At 41.5% G+C, this 20,201-nt stretch overlaps 1 protein-coding gene across 3 annotated transcripts in view; it reads left to right on the forward strand.

Annotated features, from left to right (window-relative positions):
* The window catches only part of FYB1 (FYN binding protein 1), a 162,316-nt gene that overhangs the window by 49,992 nt on the left and 92,123 nt on the right, over positions 1 to 20,201 (forward strand). For all 3 annotated transcript variants that reach the window (XM_045439740.1, XM_045439734.1, XM_045439748.1), the window contains exon 2: positions 12,132 to 13,293. In XM_045439740.1, the coding sequence (XP_045295696.1) occupies positions 12,159 to 13,293 (1,135 nt within the window). In that variant the 5' untranslated portion in view covers positions 12,132 to 12,158. The remainder of the gene's footprint in view (positions 1 to 12,131; positions 13,294 to 20,201) is intronic.

The raw sequence follows: 20,201 nt of genomic DNA on the forward strand, positions 1-20,201 counted from the left end.
CAAACAAAATTTCATCCGGACAGTAGAATGTCTTCAAAAAGCTTGATCTGGGGCGCCTGGGTGGCGCAGTCGGTTAAGCGTCCGACTTCAGCCAGGTCACGATCTCGCGGTCCGTGAGTTTGAGCCCCGCGTCAGGCTCTGGGCTGATGGCTCAGAGCCTGGAGCCTGTTTCCGATTCTGTGTCTCCCTCTCTCTCTGCCCCTCCCCCGTTCATGCTCTGTCTCTCTCTGTCCCAAAAATAAATAAACGTTGAAAAAAAAATTTTTTTTAAAAAAAAAGCTTGATCTTGTTGAAAGATCATTTTCTCCTCCATTTCGAGTCACGTTCATTTTCCTCTTCCAATTACTAAAACTAGGGTAAAACCAAAGAAAATATCCCACTGTGGAAAAATATCAAAACAATTGCATCATTTACAAAGAGTTTTCATTTAATTTAATAATCTTTCAGATACTACTCAACTATTTACACCACTTTTTTGTGGTAAAATATACAGAACATAAAATTTGCCATTTTAACCATTTTTAAGTGTGTACAATTCCATGGTCATAAGTACTTTCACACTATAGTATGGCCATTAACACCATCCATCTCCAGAATGTTTACATTTTCCCCAACAAAATTCTATGCCCATTAAACACTAATTCCCCATCACCTCCTATCCTCAGCCCCCGATCATCACTATCCTACTTACTCTCTTTATGAATTTGACTACTCTACGTACCTCAGATAAGTGGAGTCATACAATATTTTTCTTTTTATGATTAGCTTATTTCACTTAACGTAATGTCCTCAAGGCTCATCCATGTTGTAGCACTAAAGAGTTTCTTCCTTTTTCAGACTGAATAACATTCCATTGTGTGCATATAACACTCTTTCTTCATCCATTCCTCCACCATTGACACTTGGATGGCTTCCCCCTTTTGACTTCTGTGAACAACGCTGCTATGAACATGGGTGTACAAATATCTGTGCAAGTCCCCATTTTCACTTATTTGAGTGGAATTGCTGGATTGAAGAATCAGCATGGTGTTTTCCACAGTGGCTTCACCATTTTATATTTTCACCAGCAATGCACAAGAGCTCAATTTCTCCACATTTCTTGCCAACGTTTGTTATTTTCTGGTGGTTTTTTTTTTTTTTTTTTTTTTTTTTTTTATATAATAGCCATCCTAATGGGTGTGAAGTAATAGCTCATGTGGTTAAATATTTTAATTAAAGGATATCTTTATTTTAAAATAATAGGTGACTTTCTCTGTCGTATTTTCATTCTTTAGGAAAACCACAGAATTTTAAAAATCATAAAAACAAGAAGGAATTTTGGTGTGTTTAATTTTTTATTTCTGTTCTTTGAATGAACCACCCATGTTAACAGTATGTATGTGTGTTAACAGTATGTATGTATATACAGACACACACACATTGCTTTTTATCCAGACAAAAGGAGTTATTTTATATGAATTCATTGCTATCAATCTGACTTTTGCCTTGGGCCTTCCCAAATCATAGCCTCCTTCCCTAGCTAGATCAGTTCACACCCTTCAACTTCCTTCTGCAGCCAGATGAATAACAAACACCATCCCAGGGGGACAATGGATGAACCGAATGGTGCCCCAGGCCCCTGAACTGCCAATTGGATTATTCATGTCACTGACTCTAGGGGGCAGTTGTTTGGGGAGAAAAGAGACCTAATAGGTCATCCAAGTAAACATCCCACCCTGATGTGACACTCACAGAGACCAAACATCAAAAATAAAGCCAGCGGCATTGTTTGTTTTGTCTTCTCTCACCCTTTTCAGATTGCCTGTGATGTTGCAAAGTCCAGCAGGATGTATTGGCCTCAGGCCCCATATCCCCTGTCTTGCTTTGTCTCCTTGCTCATCTCAGATCTGCTATGGTCGCGACCGTGTGTAGAACAAGTACTAACACACCACCTGCCATAATGAAGGGTTCTTGGGCAGAAGGTAAATCATTAAGGTTAGGTGGAAGATGTTTTGGATCAGAATGAGAAATTTGTCTTCTATGTGAGCTGAGGATTCAAACTCCAACTTGTAACCATACAAGAAGGAAAGAAAGTCATGATTCCTCTGATGTATTTAGGCAAACATGGGATTTAGAGTCAGAAAACCTAGGTTTAGTTCTCTTTTCTACCATGTGCTGGAGCTTGGGTTTTCCTTCTCTAACAATAGGAATAAATCAAGCTTTGAGAGGATCAAATAAGATATTGTATGTAAAATTTTGTTTTAAAATGTGATTATTAGGTCTAATAATAGAATTAGAACAGATATAAAATGCCAAACTCTAGAAATTTTTGCTAACCATGCAAGTGTACATAGTTTGGGGGGGGGGGGGTTGTTGAGGGCATTTGGACCCTGAAATGAGTAATCTTAATAAGCACAAATTTTAAACTAAATGGTGGTATGTGCTACATCCAACAACTATTGGCACATTAGCAAGGAGTCATCAGTTCTCTCAGAAGAAAATGAAGGAATGTATGAAGGAATGGATAAGTAAAAGCCCAGAGCAGTGGAAGCCATGAAGCACCTTGGAAAGATGAGGGACCAGGGGAAAGAGGGTAGCTGGTGTTAAGAGCAAGATATACACCATGAAAAGTCTGAAATTGAGAACAGCACGATTTTAATAAGAAAGGGTGCAACCTGCTCTAACAAGTCCCGTGGTGACAAAGGTGAGAGAAGTTGCTCATCTCATGACACAGTCTTGTTACTGTGACTTATGGGAGAAGAGAAGTGAGGCAAGAGGTGTGAGGTGAACGCACTGTTAAATCCTGATTACTAAATACTGAATGCATTATTTTCAAAGTTCAAAAGGAGAGACGGAGCAGGAATGCAAAGGGGGACACGAAGGGAGGGCTTCATACCGCCATGTTCTGTAGAGTGGGGTTTCAAATTTTCCCTTTCTGTTTGTGGAATCTTTCATAATCCTTCACTTCTAATGGCTAGGTTCACTCTCCTCCATTCACACTCCGGATCCTTTACTGTAACCGGTCTTGATTAGCTTGTCAACACCTTCCTCTTCTGAGCCTATTTCTTCTCACAGGACTTTCACATGCTGGGAAGGAAGTCTCTAGAAAACCCCATAGATGGCCTCATCTCCCTACCCCAGCCCACTCCATGTAGACCATACACTTTCGGTTTCTAACTTCCTGTCAAGTGCAGAGAGAGAACTCATGGCCCGGGCTCCCGTGTCTATGTGTGTCTGTGTGTTTGTGTCTGTGCTGCAGGGAACATGGAGACTGAGAAAAAAGGAAGCAGAACATTTCTATGTTATTTTTTCCCAGGTCAAACAGCATCTTTCTCAGCCATCAAGAGTTTTTATTTTAGATCTCGTATGTTTTTAGCAAAGTAAGTTTTATTTTGCTGGTGTGTACTACGTATATATAAAAATAGAATAACCACTAGAAATGAAAATAGTAAATGAAATTAAGATCTCTTTGAGGGGCGCCTGGGTGGCGCAGTCGGTTAAGCGTCCGACTTCAGCCAGGTCACGATCTCGCGGTCCGTGAGTTCGAGCCCCGCGTCGGGCTCTGGGCTGATGGCTCAGAGCCTGGAGCCTGTTTCCGATTCTGTGTCTCCCTCTCTCTCTGCCCCTCCCCCATTCATGCTCTGTCTCTCTCTGTCCCAAAAATAAAATAAAACGTTGAAAAAAAAAATTAAAAAAAAAAAACTCTTTGAGATGATAGAGTTGGAGGCACAGGAAAAATGAAAGAACTTCTGTCACATAATGGAGTGTACTTAAATATTGTCTTAAGATCCAAATAAGCCGCTAGTAAGACATCTATGAAAACACTTCAATTACCTACAAGTTTGTTAGCCAAAATGTAAATTCCTCAGAGACTATCCTCTAATTGATATATTTAGTTAACTCAGGCTGAGTGAATTATACAGTAAGCAAATGTAAGTTACATTTTCTATATAAGCTATGCAAAATGGGCTAACAAAAATAAATGGTTTGGGGGCTGTTTGTCGTTCCCTACCACCAACATCTGACTTCGTATTCTCTACATCCTGTCACCATTCCATTAGCATCAAGGAGTCAACAACTTATAGCAGAACAAACTTCAGAAACATGTAAGAAGTCACAGTGAAGTTCCTGATCCATTTTGCTTAAGCCATCAGAAGCCGTGACAAAGTCAGAACCGTGTTGGTGCAGGAGCTATTTGGTAGGATAACCAGAAAGGTTTGAAGGCTCTACTTTGTAGAAAGATGGTGATTTTCAAGCCCGATTTTAAATACAGAAGGTACATAAAAGCCTAAAGCATCAATATACCTTGAGAGTCCAAGGTGACACAGAATTTGGAAAGTGGGCCATCACTGGCTGAGCTTTACTTGCTGCTGAACTAGCTTGCTTCCTCTACTTCAATTCCCTCTAGAAGAGAGAACACAGTAGGAACAAGGAAAGGATCCAGAACAGGTGCCTGAGGTAATACAAGGGGGAATAATGATGCAGAGGTTTTCTGCTAAGGTACTTGGGCCAGCCTCCTGAAGCGAGATGGCCAAGTTCACCTGTGTTGAGGGGATCCAAGCAACACAGCTCCCAGAGAGACCCCACTCGTGCCAGGTGTTGTCTTCTTCCTCCTTTACGCCTCACAGCAGGAGGCTGGCGGCCGGGCTTGTCTGCAGCTCCATCTTCACCTTTACAAGCCACCGACAGTCCTGTGAGGGCTCCCCCACCGCTTCCGCCATCAGCTCCTCCTACCTGTGCCCGTGCCCATTCTGCAGAGCCTGAGCTTGCCCCGAGAACTCAATTTGTGGTGAGGAGCATGTTCCCACATCCTGTTGAAGAGGGGCCTGGTGCTCCTCCAACCTCGGAGGCTCAGCCAACTGGAATCCATCGTGGCCCATTCACAATGAGGTAGAGACTCTGTGAGACAGAGAGCTCTTAAAAACAGATTCATGGGAGGGGTTCAACACCCTTCAAGAAGCTAAGGAAATCATGTCCCCAGCTATCATGTGTGGGCTCAATCGTGGTGAAATTCAAATAAACTCAGCCCATCAGCCAGTATGTGTGATAGATATTATGGAAAGAAATGTGCCAGGCATTAGGGAGGTCTTGTTTGGGTGAGTGGTGGCAGAGGGGGGCTGTTTTCGAGGAAGAAAAATAAAAACAGTTCCCTGCTCTTACAACTCACTGGGGAAGAAGAGTAGACACAGTGTGTACTTAAGTTAGAATCCATTAGGTAGGTACCTCAATATTTAGAAAGTGTTAATGGGGATGAAAAAGGCGTATTGCAGTTTCACTGTCTCTAGTGCCCAACCTGCCATCTATCATCTTGTGAGAAGTTGTAACAAGTACTGTATTTTCAACCAACTTCTATTAACTCTGTCTTTACAACTAATAGCAAGTAGAGTGGTTTTATTAAGTAATCTCTGACAATAAATAGTTTTAAGAAAGTTTGTTTTCAGATTAAAGCAATTCCCTTTTCCAAGTTCACTGGGTATAGAAGATTAAGTCTCTTTAAAAAGAAAAGAGGAGTGGGGCGCCTGGGTGGCACAGTCGGTTAAGCGTCCGACTTCAGCCAGGTCACGATCTCGCGGTCCGTGAGTTCGAGCCCCGCATCGGGCTCTGGGCTGATGGCTCAGAGCCTGGAGCCTGTTTCCGATTCTGTGTCTCCCTCTCTCTCTGCCCCTCCCCCCGTTCATGCTCTGTCTCTCTCTGTCCCAAAAATAAATAAACGTTGAAAAAAAAAAAAAAATTAAAAAAAAAAAAAAAAGAAAAGAAAAGAAAAGAGGAGTGCCTGGGTGGCTCAGTCGGTTGCTAAGCGTCCGACTCTGGCTCAGGTCATGATCTCGTGGTTCCTGAGTTCAAGCCCCGCATCGGGCTCTGTGCTGACAGCTCAGAGCCTGGAGCCTGCTTTGGATTCTGTGTCTCTCTCTCTGCTCCTCCCCCACTTACACTCAGTCTCTCTCCTTCAAAAATAAATAAACACTAAAAAAAATTTCAAAAATGACACAAACACATCTTGAGGTAAAATCAGGCTTCAATTATTTTAAATTCATTAGTTCCCCATGATTCATGGCTGTTTTATCTTTTGTGTGCTTTATAAATGAAACTTTACAAAGATGACACTTTCAAAGACATGGAACTTTGAAAACAATCTCTAGCAACGGCTTTTTTGTATTATTTAGTTTTCACACAGGTATTTATAGGCTTTAGATTATATTCTATTACAAAAATCAAAAGCAGACTTTCTGGTAAAATGTTTTCAATAATCCAGGAGTGAAAGATTAACTCAGGGCTTCTCAGCCGCAGCACTATTTGGACTGATAATTCTTTGTTGAGGGGCTGTCCTGTGCATTGTAGGATGTTCAGCAGTATCTCTGGCTTCTACTTACTGGAAGCCAAGAACACTCCCTTGGTCAGTCATCTCAGTCAAAGATTTTGCCAGACATTGCCAAAAATGTTTCTCATTGAGAACCACTGGATTCACGTAATATCCAAGATATGTTTAAAAGTATGAGTACTATATGGGGCGCCTGGGTGGCGCAGTGGGTTGAGCGTCCGACTTCAGCCAGGTCACGATCTCGCGGTCAGTGAGTTCGAGCCCCGCGTCGGGCTCTGGGCTGATGGCTCAGAGCCTGGAGCCTGTTTCCGATTCTGTGTCTCCCTCTCTCTCTGCCCCTCCCCCGTTCATGCTCTGTCTCTCTCTGTCCCCAAAAAAATAAATAAAACATTGAAAAAAAAAAAAAGTATGAGTACTATAAAAATAAATCCCAAACTAAGCAAAACCCTGTTATCATCAACAGTGATAAAGTGTTTTTAATTTTTGATATGAAAATACGTAGACAAACTAGCTACAAAGGGGAACATTTTCTTAATGTGTTCAGTTTCTTGATGCCTGTCCTAAATGTCATCTCAGCCTTTGTTTAAGTATGTACTTGATCCATTACCTTCACATAAGTTGCTAAAAGCAAAGAAAGATTTTCTGGAATCTGGAGTTGTTAACTAGCAATGCAGCGGATGTAGCAAATGCATTTTCACTCACAGCCTCCTCCCTGGGGGTTGTGGAAAGCGTGGTAAGTTTATGCCAGTGAAGATACACAATTCTGAGGAAGGGAAAAATATATGGGGGCTAAAGGAAATTCATTTCTATCAAGAGCATTTCTACAGTTACATCTGTGTGATTAGAGAGCAAGAGATGGGAGTTGTTTGTACTAAACGTTATATAAGTAGATGGAAATTTAGGTACAGAGGGAAATCATAATGAATTGCTTCAAATGACTTTGGAAAAGAAATTTGAGTAATTTGAGATGAAATGTTTGATTTACTTAAAATATCCTGAACTCAAAAGGTCTTCCAGATTTTAAATACCTCTTCTTAGGAATAAGTAGGGCCCAATCTTTAAATCATTAAAAGTTAAAAAGGTTCTGCAGGGGCGCCTGGGTGGCGCAGTCGGTTAGGCGTCCGACTTCAGCCAGGTCGCGATCTCGCGGTCCGGGAGTTCGAGCCCCGCGTCAGGCTCTGGGCTGATGGCTCAGAGCCTGGAGCCTGTTTCCGATTCTGTGTCTCCCTCTCTCTCTGCCCCTCCCCCGTTCATGCTCTGTCTCTCTCTGTCCCAAAAATAAATAAACGTTGAAAAAAAAAAATTAAAAAAAAAAAAAAGGTTCTGCAAACTAATGTAAAGTGTTAATAAGGGAAACCAGACGCAACTCCCTGTACCATCTTCTCAGTGCTTTTGTAAATCTAAAACCATTCTAAAAATAAAATAAAACAAAAACCTATTTAAAAAAATTGTGCAAATAATATGCACTGATGTGGATCAACTGTAAGGGAAGATGACAGAGATAATATTGAAAATATTTAACCACTGGAATTGTACAGGTACCAAGCAATCAGAATGGTTGCTTGTGATATATCCAGCTGGGCTCGTATGTAGCAACTATCAGTTCTGGAAAATAGCAAACTGCAAAGCAAGGGTTTCCTTGAACTTTTCGTGCAAAAAGTGGGGACACGAAGAATGTGTGTGTGTGTGTGTGTGTGTGTGTGTGTGTGTGTGTTTATATAATTGCATATGCACAGCTTAGAAATATACATAAGACCCTGAGAACAGTGGTTACCTCTGGTGAGGCAATGAAATCAGGATGAAAGAATGTCAAAAAAAATTTTTTATCATCTTTACCTTTCTATCCTTACCATTATGCAAGAAATCTAGCTATTATTGTTAAGATTAAGGGCAAATCTGGATGTTGAAAATCTTCTCTAATAAACTTAAAACAATGATAATGATCAAACAACTCCTAAAGCTAAGCAGTCAGAATAAGTGATTAAATAGTTGTAGAGTTTGGGCTATTGATTTGCCAGATTTATTAGCAGTTCCTGTTTCTTCAAAGTGTCCATCCTATGTAAGAACTTACTACTATTTCTTTCTCTATCTTTAAACATTCAGTGAAAAGTTTCAGAGTGTGGGTAAACCAAACTCCAACACAATAACTCCATTATGTTATCCAGCAATATGTGTGTTTCAGTCACATTGATTTAAAATTACAACATAATATAACATATGGGGCTCCTAGGTGGCTCAGTCCATTGAGCAATTGACTCTTGATAATGTCTCTGGTATTATCTCACAGTCATGGGATTGAGCCCCACATCAGACTCTGAGCTGACGGTGGAGCCTGCTTGGGGTTCTCTCTCCCTCTCTCTCTGCCCCTCCCCCTTTCACACACATGCACACACATGCACTTTCTCTCTCTCTAAAAAAATAAATAAAAATAACATTTAAAAAAGAACATAATATAGCATAATGTATAAGCTTGTCAAAGCACTATGTTGTTCACCAGAAACTAATGTAATATGTGTCAACTACACTCACATTTCAAAATTCAAAACAAATAAAATAAATAAAATTAAATTAAAACATAACATTAACTGTGGTGCCTGGGTGACTCAGTTGGTTAAGCGTCCAACTTCAGCTCAGGTCATGATCTTGCAGTTCATGAGTTTAAGCCCCGCGTCCGGCTTTGTGCTGACAACTCAGAGCCTGGAGCCTGCTTCAGATTCTGTCTCTCCCTCACTCTCTGCCCCTTCCCCACTCGTGCTCGCTCACTCTCTCTACCTCTCTTTCTCTCTCAGAAATAAACATTAAAAAGAATTTTTTTTAAAAAACCATAATGTGAACTATTATAACTTCAGAATTTGATCACCTGGAGAAAATGATATCATATGACTAGTGAATTATAAAAAATAAGGTTGGCAAACAATCATTGGCTGTGCAGTACAGGTAATTCTTGATCTAAGAATGTTACATGCATTCATCCATTTAATCTTGATTTAAAAACAAAACCCTGTGAAAAACGGAGAGTTATTATTATCATTTTACAGAGGAAGAAAACTGAGTCTCAGAGAGGTTAAGTAACTTGTTAGGTCACATGGCCAGTAAATGACAAAATCAAGATTTGAACGCAAGTCAATAATCCTAGAGCCTGGGTTATTAACCATGATGTTGCACGGCCTCCTGGGTCTGGGCTGGCAGCTAAGAGACTTAAGTTCCAGTTCTGAATCAACCACTTCCAAATTTTCTACTGTAAAACCAGGACGTGGAGTTTGACAATGGGTTTTTTTGTTTCATGGGTTTTCCCCCATGAAACCCAAGATATGCAGTTGCGATCACTAAGTACGATATTGCTGTAATCTTTTAGTTGCTCTTTCCTCTCCAGTGCAGTGAGAGAGGAGGACTAGATGATTCCTAAGGCTTCCCTTGCGGTATAAAACTAGGAGACTGTCTGATGTTACGAGCATGCTTACAGTTATTAGCTTAATCGACCTAATAGCCCCATGAAGCTGCATTGTTATTCCTATGATAGAACTGAGCAAACTAAGGCCCAGAGACCTTATGTCCCCAGCCCTAAGTTCAACAGCTGGTAAGATTCAAACCCAGGTAGTCTGGCTCCCCAGTCTGTGCTATTAACCGCTCTGCAATGTAGCTTCTTGTTATAAATCTAGAATAAATTATAGATCTAGAATATACATTGCAAAATATAAAATGAGTCCAGAATAAAGGAGTTCTTCGCCGGAGACCAACTTTCTTACAGATGGGGAGCACGTTTTTGTGTTAATACTTCTGTATGCATCTTGTGTTAGGGTTTGGAGTCTCTGCAGCCGTGATCTCCTTGGGAGGACACAGGGAAGGACCCATCTTCTCCCATTCTATCCCCCAGCATCCCAACTCTCCCTAGTCCTGCTGTCTTCCTGCCTACGGCCTTCAGGGATTGTTTGAGGATTGGAAGATATCATGGGGACAAAAAGAGTGGTCAAGGTAGACAACGTAAAAAACAAGATGTTCTCAGCAACTTGAAGATAGGGTAGTGAGTTAAAGGAGCAAATTCAAACTGGAAAATGGTGTTCTCATCTGCTTTTCTCCTCCTAGCACCTAGGTTCCCTTCCCCCATCCTGCAACCACACATGCATTGTGGTTTGGAACAAAGAAAAACTCCAGCTGAGGGCACCACTTCTTTTAAATTGCAAGTCACAGTATTCATTCAGCTCATTGCCAACCCTTATTTCCCCGAATATGCATTAGAAGCCTGAAGGTGTCAGACCCCAGCCCACGTGTTGTGGGGATACAAGAAGGAATGAGACCATTTGTGGACTTCAGATCCCTAGATACACCTGAGTTTGCATTCCTGTGCTCACAGTTCCTGGCTGTGAGCCCTTGAATAGGCTACTTAATATTTCTTTTTTTTTTTAATTTTGTTTTTAACGTTTATTTATTTTTGAGACAGAGACAGAGAGAGAGAGAGAGCATGAACAGGGGAGGGTCAGAGAAAGAGGGAGACACAGAATCTGAAACAGGCTCCAGGCTCTGAGCTGTCAGCACAGAGCCCGACGCAGGGCTCGAACTCACGGACCGCGAGATCATGACCTGAGCCGAAGTCAGACGCTTAACGGACTGAGCCACCCAGGCGCCCCAATATTTCTAATAATAGTTTCCATATATTGAGCCCATGATCTGGTTTTGCGGTATGGAGTAGGGCATTGAAAAGTGAGATGTATTTGGACATGTGGCCAGATAGGTGGTAGTGGAGAGAAATAAAACATCTTCTAGGTGAATATTAAAGCACAAAAATGGAAACTGTCACGGCCACAGGTGTATCTTCAGTGATTTTTTTTTGATGCTTCAGATTTTCAAATATTTCTAGAACAACTAGAAAATGTCAAATCCTTGCTTTGGAAAGAAAGAGCAAACACTCCATGAATTTTTCCAGACTACATGGGATTATATTCAGAGAAGGGTAACTATTTGTTGTCTTTACTGAGTAATATCCTAATTCTAGACAAGGACAGAAACTGTGCAGCAGGCCTTCTAAGAGGGAGTGTTAAATGTCCTTCTAGAAGAGAGGAGACTGGAGAAACGACAAGGCTGGATGTGAGACTTCCCAGCCAGTCTCTACTGCTTCCTGGTCACCTTCCCCGTGGGTTCCCAAGAGAGGACCAGTTTGGGAGGTGATCACATTCTGCCTGCTAGTCTGGTTCCAATTGAATCAGCAGCACTCAGTATTTACAAATAAGTAGAAAAACTCACTTACTATTTACTTATCCAAATGAATGAGATTTTCTGCCACATCTCAGTTCTCAAGCAGATAACACCTTAAACGTGGATGGGACCAGAAGTCCTCTTGCAAACCACAGAGATGTTAAACATGGCCGTGCTGTAGAAAGCGTGCCAGCTGGATTTATACAAGAACTTATTTTCACTTTTTCAAGTGCAGTTTCTGTTTAAGAGGCCCGACTGTAAAATATGGAAGAAGTCCCTTATTAGTCACTTCCATATTTTGTCAAGTAAAACAAAGGAGAAACACACCAAGTTTTAGAAGAAATCCAACAGGAGAGCTGGAGAAAGACAAAAGGTAAGTTGTAACTTAAACAGAAATAGACGAGTCAGTCTAAGACAAGCAAAACAAAACAGAACAAAACACTGTATGTGCAGCAACAGCCCTCCCCTTCAAGAAACTCTCACAGATTATTTTGCCATAGAGGAAGATAAGTGTTACAATGTCTCCCCAACCAATCAGGGACGCTGCAAGCCTCAAACCAGGAAGCCCTTTAGAGTGTAGTATTTTAAATTGTGCAAGTGAGACTTCTGGCTCTCAGTTAGTTTTTGTTCCCTGTGCTTGTAGGACACAAAAGCAGATGTGAAGTCCCTCATGGCGAAGTTTAACACGGGGGGCAACCCCACGGAGGAGGTCTCTGTCAACAGCCGCCCCTTCAAAGTCGCAGGGCAAAGCTCACCTTCAGGAGTACAAGCTAAAAAGAACCTATTCAACAACCAAGGAAGTGCCAGCCCTCCTGCGGGACCTAGCAACGTACCTAGGTTTGGGTCCCCAAAGCCACCTTTGGCAGTGAAACCTTCATCTGAGGAGAAGCCTGACAAGGAGCCCAAGCCCCCGTTTCTAAAGCCTACGGGAGTGGGCCAAAGATTTGGACCACCGGCAAACTCAGCCACCAGAGACCCTGAGGTAAAAGTGGGATTTCCAAAACCTGTAGGCCCCAAGCCCATCAATGTGCCCAAGGAAGATTCCAAACCTGTGTTTCCCCGGCCCCATGGGAATAAGCCTTTGCTTCACAATGTAAACGAAGACCATGACCTAAAGCCACCAGGCCCCAAGCCGGGCTCTAATCCCCCAGCCCAGGAAACTGAGCAGAAGCAAGTGTTCCCCAAGTTGGCTGGGGTTAAAGGCAAGTTTGGGTCAGCCTCCCAAGACCACGACCCCAAGCCCCTCTTAACCAAGCCCGTCTTTGGCCAGAAGCCATCCCTGAGTAGCGATGACAGCCATGAAGATGAGAACGCCACCAAGAACGCGTCTCTACAGAAAGGCCTCCCGACCCCCCTTGGAGCCAAGTCCAAAATGACCCCTTTAAAACCAACAAGGCATGACGAAGAAAATAAAGACCCGGGAGTAGAGACGTCAAGTTCACCTTTCCCTGGCGTGGTTCTGAAACCTGCCGTGAACAGAGGAAGCCCAGGCCTCTCCAAAAATGCTGAGGAGAAAAAAGAAGATAGGAAGATAGATGCTGCTAAGAACGTCTTCCTGAGCAAAATGAATCAGGAGGACCCGGCCTCTGGGGCTCCTCCTGCCAAGTTCCCTAAGACGCCTTCTAAGCTGACAGGGGCAGGGCCATGGGGTCAAAGTCAGGAGAAGGAAAAGGGAGACAAGAATTCAGCCACCCCTAGGCAGAAGCCCCTGCCTCCCCTGTTCACCCTGGGCCCACCGCCACCAAAGCCCAGCAGACCCCCAAATGTTGACCTGACGAGATTCCGCAAAGCCGCTTCTGGAAACAGTGAGTTCTTTTCTCGTTCGCTATTTAACAAGTTTTGTTCTACAGCAGAGGGTGTTTTACCTTCTGGGGAAAAAAATTGTAACAAGGAATGATTCCATCACTGGGACTCCTGGCATGTGGTGACCTTTCTTTGGCATTTTTTTTTGCTTCAGTATGGGAAGTGTGAGAGGCAAAAATCCTTAGTTCTGTGAGCAAGTGCCTTGGTGGGCCGCTTTTGGGGTGGGAAGGGAAATATATCCACTTGATCGATAAGTGGTTTTGCTTTCATTTACTTCCTTAGCTGGGTTTCATTTCTGTTGGATGAGGCTAAGGTGTGTTCCCCTTACTGCCACAAAAGAGTTAGACAAAAAGATGAGCAAACCTTTCGGTTGATGGTTTTCACACTGGGTCAATTCTGATGCCCGGGAACATTTGGCAATGTCTTGAGGCAGTTGTGATTGTCACTACCGGAGGTTGCTACTGGCAGGTAGCAGATAGAGGCCGGAGTGGCTGCGAAACATCTCAGACCACGTAGGGCAGCCTGCCCCAGCAAAATAGCCAGCCCAGTGTCAATAGTACAGAGCTTGAGAAAACCGCTTCCAAGTGATCTTAAATGTCCAAAATGTCATCATGCGTTTCCTAAGCCCAATATTCAAATAAGAGAGGAAACAGGGCTCAGGAAATGCCACTTTTCTGTTTTGTAGTTCAGCTGTTTTCTATTTCTCGACGTAAATCTTTCTGAACTTTGCTGATTCCTAAAGTAGTACCTAACTAGGATAAGCCAAAGGGACACTTTAGTTTCCTTCGGGGTAAATAGCTTAATTTTCTTCCGGAGACATTACAATCCTATGGCACGTGCTAAAACTTGATGCTGAATGGCCTGACTTCCCACGTCATTGTAACCCTGCAGAGTGACAATGGAAGCTCACTTATACCTGAAATGATTAATATTTTAGGCCAATACTGTGCAACTATTGTTTATTATTGGGGAAGGTGGAGAAAGGATGCTTGCGGAATAGTGACCACACCACTATTAGACATATTTTCTTCCTTACAAAAATATGGCCTAATTAAAGCAGTTCTAAGTATAAGTATGTTTTTCTTTTTCAGTTCTGCAGAAGCATCTTGCAGTCTATCATCTTCCTCACATCAATATCTTTCTGTTGATCAACAGATTAGTGATCAAATCCCCCATTAATCTGTCCTGTAGAAAGCACATTTGAAATGACGCCATGATTATCCATCTTCTAGAAGGATTCAGCCTGGTCACATTTGTGTCCTCCTCATCTGTCACCTTCTCATTTTAATACTGGTCCATAACTCAGAAACATTATTTTTGTGACAATTTCTAAAAGATCCCCTCTGACTTCCCTTAGTTCTTCTGTGCCTCAGAAAAAATAAAAAAAAAAAAATAGCTATCATAACCTCTGTCTAACCTCTAACATCAAACCAGGGAAACAGTGATGTTAAGTAGAAATCCTTGGGCATTTTATTCCATGTTCTCCATCTTTATTTGCACTCAACTCCCAGGTTTGAGGTGGTAACCAGTTGTCTTGTGTCATGCTGTTGAAATGCTAATGGAGTCCACTGCTCTACAATCCTGGCAAGGGACTGTCAGTATTGGTCAGTTTTGAGCTGACCACCAGTGCGATAAAGTTCCAAGGGACCGAGGCCAAACTGCCCAGTAGGCAGAGTGGGTCCTTGCCTTCTTTTCTCCCTTTCCCCCACGCTGACCTGCCTCCCTACTGCTCAAGTGCCCACGACACAATTTAGACTCTAACTCCTCCTATAATGTATCCCACCTCTAACTCAGATCCCTTGGAATATATTATCCTCCAAAAGTGAGGCAGTTCCCTCCTCATCCACCTTTTTCACAAATCAAAACTCAGTCCTTCTTGATTTGAACTGACCTCAGGTTAGTGTCAGGATAAAGCAAGCAGATTCCTAACTTTAAATTGTGGGTAACACCCCTTTAAAGCATTCACATTTTTTTTTATGTTTAAATTTTTTAACTGATTTTTTTTTTAAATAGAAATTACATCTGGCTGAAAAAAAAAAACAAGTATAAAATGATATACAGTCCTTGTCTGTCATTTTCTGGGTCTTCTCAGCCTCTGCCCCACAGAAACTACTTTTCTTAATTTCTATGTCCATCCAGTTTCCTTATGTCTATGTAAGCAAATGTAAACATAGATATTAATCCCCTTGGCTTTATACTCAAGAAGTAGGACATTATATGCAATGCTTTGATCCTTGCTTTTTAAAAAAATAATTAAAAAATCTTGTATATCTTTTCATATTTTAATAAGAGGTAACTGAATATTCTTTAGAGTTGCATAATCTTCTGGTAAATGAATGACTTACCTAATCGATTGAAGAACTTGTACTGTTTCCAGACCTTTTCTCTTCAAAACAATGCTGCAAAAAATAAGCTTGTATAGGTGACTTATATGTTATTTTCTGAACACTGAGAATTTCCTAACAGGCAGGTCTGCTGACTCCTGATCCTACCACTGCTATTTTTCCCAAACTACACTAAGGAATTTAGCATTCCACTTAAGAAGGTTAAAAATATACCAGATTTAGAAACTATATAGTGTTCGAATTAACCAATGCTTCATCTAATTACTCTGCAGGTTTTCAAAGCTCTAAAACTATTTTTTCTTAGCCTTCTACCTGATTCCTTCCTTTCCAGGTTCACATCCAACCCCTTAAACCTCTTCCCCAGACCTACTCTCCATCTTTTATCATCTTTGTCCAGTATATTGCCCATCAAAAATATGTATTATTTATTGAGGACTTGTTACATACCAGATACACACTACTCTGTTCGCTCCTCCCAAGAACCCAATGAAATAAGAATTCTATGAGGAAACTAAAGTTCAGAGATGTTGGGTAATTTGCCCAAGGCTGTACCATGACTAAGCAGGGGCAGAGCTGATCCTTGGGTGTCTCTAATTCCAGGGCTAGGGTCCCCCTCACCACACTCCCTGCTAGGCTCCTTCTCTTGAAACATAGGATATCTTGAGATAATAATTGGGGCATAAGGGATATTCAAAGAATTCTCATTCTTCTCTCTCTCTCTCTCTCCCTCTCTCTCTCTCTCTTCTTTGGCTGAAACTTTTTTTTTTTTTTAACTACAAATACCACCGTAAGCTACATGAAGACAGACACCAGTCTGCTTAACATTATTCATTTGGAGCATAGAAATAATACCTTCGGGTCTGTCATCCCACCAAAGTCTATTTAATCAGATTTTAGTATTAATATTCTCTATAGCTTAGCAATTACTTTAACGAATTAGATAACCCCTGTCAATAGGCTTGCATTCCATTGAATAGAGGTTCCATGTGAAATGAATATTACACATGGGGTCTATATTATAGATCTATTTGACTGACTTACTAGTAAACCATAAGCTCGAATACAACATACTGTTTTTCTGAACATGAAGCTAATAACTTTTTTCCCCCAGAACCATTTGGGATTACAAAAGCCTAAACTTTCAAAAGATAAAAAATCCAAAATATCAAAATGTTTTCTAAACTAACCTTGTCTCTGGTTCCTTTTGTTTCCTGGGCCAGCGGTGAGAAGAGTTCATCCTAAGCATGAGTGTGTGCCCAACCAGCAAAGTTTTGGTTGTTAAGATCCCCTGGCTTGATTGTTGGTTTGCATATGGGAGTTAGTAATAAATCTGCTTGGAAATATTCCATCCAACCCTTTTCCTGGTCTTGTTCTTAACACTGGAGAGAAACTAAGCTCATCTTTCTATATGTTAGCTTTAAGAATGATCAGTTAAGCATCCTGTCAATTGAAGAGGTAAGGCCAGGGTCCCAGTGGGTGTTAGCAAAGGGCTAATGGTGTGACTGACCCCTCCATACCTGCTTATGCATCGCTTCAACTAATCCAGACAGCAGTAGTTTGCAACCTAAAGGTGCACAGGCTATTTTCAGAAGCAAGGATAGGAGGAGGCACGATTCTCCTTCATATACCCTAAACTATCTCTCTCTAAAATTGGATATTTATACATCACGTTATATCAATGTGTGCTGTCCCGAACCATTACAAGGGAAAGGCATTCTATGCTCAAACACATTTTAAAAATTGGGGGAGATGGTAAGTAGACTTTTTTACAGCAGAGTTTCTACAGGCATTTGATATAATACTGTACACTTGGAATCTAAGAACAAGGAACCTAAAAAACAGATCCCAGGCACGTTTTCTGGGTTTTTTTTCTTTTTTAATTTAATTTAATTTTTTAAATTTACATCCAAGTTAGTTAGCATATAGTGCAACAATGATTTCAGGAGTAGATTCCTTAATGCCCCTTACCCATTTAGCCCATCCCCCCCCCACAACCCCTCTAGTAACCCTCTGTTTGTTCTCCATATTTAAGTCTCTTCTGTTTTGTCCCTCTCCCTGTTTTTATGTAATTTTTGCTTCCCTTCCCTTATGTTCATCTGTTAAGTGTCTTAAAGTCCTCATATGAATGAAGTCATATGATATTTGTCTTTCTCTAATTGCGCTTAGCATAATACCCTCTAGTTCCATCCACGTAGTTGCAAATGGCAAGATTTCATTCTTTCTGACTGCCGAGTAATACTGCATTGTATATGTATACCACATCTTCTTTATCCATTCATCCATTGATGGACATTTGGGCTCTCTCCATACTTTGGCTATGGTTGATAGTGCTGCTATAAACATGGGGGTGCATGTGTCCCTTCAAAACAGCACACCTGTATCCCTTGGATAATACCTAGTAGTGCAATTGCTGGGTCATAGGGTAGTTCTAATTTTAGTTTTTTGAGGAACCTCCAGACTGTTTTCCAGAGTGGCTGCACCAGTTTGCATTCCCACCAGCAGTGCAAAACAGATCCTCTTTCTCTGCATCCTTGCCAACATCTGTTGTTGCCTGAATTGTTAATGTTAGCCATTCTGACAGGTGTGAGGTGGTATCTCATTGTGGTTTGATTTTTATTTCCCTGATGATGAGTGATGTTGAGCATTTTTTCATGTGTTGGTTGGCCATCTGGATGTTTTCTTTGGAGAAGTGTCTATTCATGTCTTTTGCCCATTTCTTCACTGGATTTTTTTTTTTTTTTTTTTTTTTTGGAGGTGTTGAGTTTGATAAGTTCTTTTTAGATTTGGATACTAACCCTTTATCTTATATGTCGTTTGCAAATATCTTCTCCCATTCTGTCAGTTGCCTTTTAGTTTTTCTGATGGTTTCCTCCGCTGTGCAGAAGCTTTTTATTTTGATGAGGTCCCAATAGTTCATTTTTGCTTTTGTTTCCCTTGCCTCTGGAGCCATGTTGAGTAAGAAGTTGCTGTGGCCAAGGTCAAAGAGGTTTTTGCCTGCTTTCTCCTCGAGGATTTTGATGGCTTCCTGTCTTACATTGAGGTCTTTCATCCATATTGAGTTTATTTTTCTGTTTGGTGTAAGAAAGTGGTCCAGGCTTGCTTTTCTGCATGTCACTGCCCAGTTTTCCCAGCACCACTTGCTGAAAAGACTGTCTTTATTTCATTGCATATTCTTTCCTGTTTTGTCAAAGATGAGTTGGCCATATGTTTGTGGGTCCATTTCTGGGTTCTGTATTCTGTTACATTGATCTGAGTGTCTGGTTTTGTGCCAGTACCCAGGCACATTTTCTGAAACATCTCACAGATTGGGCCAGTTCAGAACACTGAAAAGTTAAAGGCAAAGCTCTATGGTACACAGACTGAAAGTGAAGCATGGGTCAGCTTCAGGTGGCCACGTTGTTCTGCTAGCTCACTGTCCACGTGTCTGATGTGCATTTTGTGGCTGTTGTCACTCTTACTTTCGGCTCCATCCTGAGCCCACTCTACTTCGTTTGCCTTCCTTGGTCTTTGGGAAAGCAGTTTGCCATAAGACCTCTGGATCTTCTGTTCCAGGTTGAAACTTCTGGGGAACCATTGACTGTTAATTGGGCAGCTTACCTGGGTTTAACTCTAAAACAGAAATGCCTGGGGTGCCGGGGTGGCTCAGTCAGTTAAACATCCGATTCTTGATCTCTGCTCAGGTCATGGTCTTACCGTTTGTGGGATTGAGTCCCATGTCAGGCTCTGTGCTGACCGTGTGAAACCTGTTTAGGATTCATTCTCTCTCTCTCTCTCTCTCTCTCTCTCTGCCCTCTGCCACTTGCACTCTCTCCCTCAAAATAAATAAATAAATATTTCAAAAAGATAAATAAAATAAAGCAGAAATGCCTCTGAAAGAGCATTCCCTCTCTTAACCACAAAAGCCCACAAGCCACTGTTCAAATCTTAAGAGCTTCCCATTCTTCATCTTTCTCTCTAAGTTCTCAACTTCTGCTCTTCTAAAATAAACCAGCTCCTCAGTCTAAACCCTGTTCTCACAAACAACCTGCCTTATCCCAACAGTAACCTTTGGGCATTTTTTTATCTAATGTTTTCATCATTTTTATAACCAATCTACATGGTCTTTATTTTTACATTCTGGCATTTAAATTTACTGTGGAGAAGTCTGGGACCACCCTGAATTTCCCCCCTTTGAACGTGATTATCTTTTCTATCTGGATTCCCAAAGAAATCTCTGTCTTTAAGGTTTAAAAACCTAGCCAAAGTATGTTAGTGTCAGCCACTCCATCATCAGTATTTTCTGAGAGATGTTCCTCTTTGCTTTGGGGGATTTTCTGTTCCATATGAATAGAGGTCACACCAATTTCTTTAGATCTGGCTGATGGGTGACAAATGCATGTGTTCTAATCCAGTATGATCAATTCACCAGCTCTGAGTGTTGCTTCTAATCCACTCTTCTGTGGAGCAAAAGATAGCTGTGCTGATCTTGAGGGCTGGATGCTGTTCCATTTTCTGAGATTTCATTTTGTTTCCTATACCAGGGCAAGGCCAATCATGGTGGCTCATCCCCCTTCTGCCTCTGATAT

This window comes from Leopardus geoffroyi, chromosome A1 (assembly GCF_018350155.1).
Source record: "Leopardus geoffroyi isolate Oge1 chromosome A1, O.geoffroyi_Oge1_pat1.0, whole genome shotgun sequence".
Lineage (NCBI taxonomy): Eukaryota > Metazoa > Chordata > Mammalia > Carnivora > Felidae > Leopardus > Leopardus geoffroyi.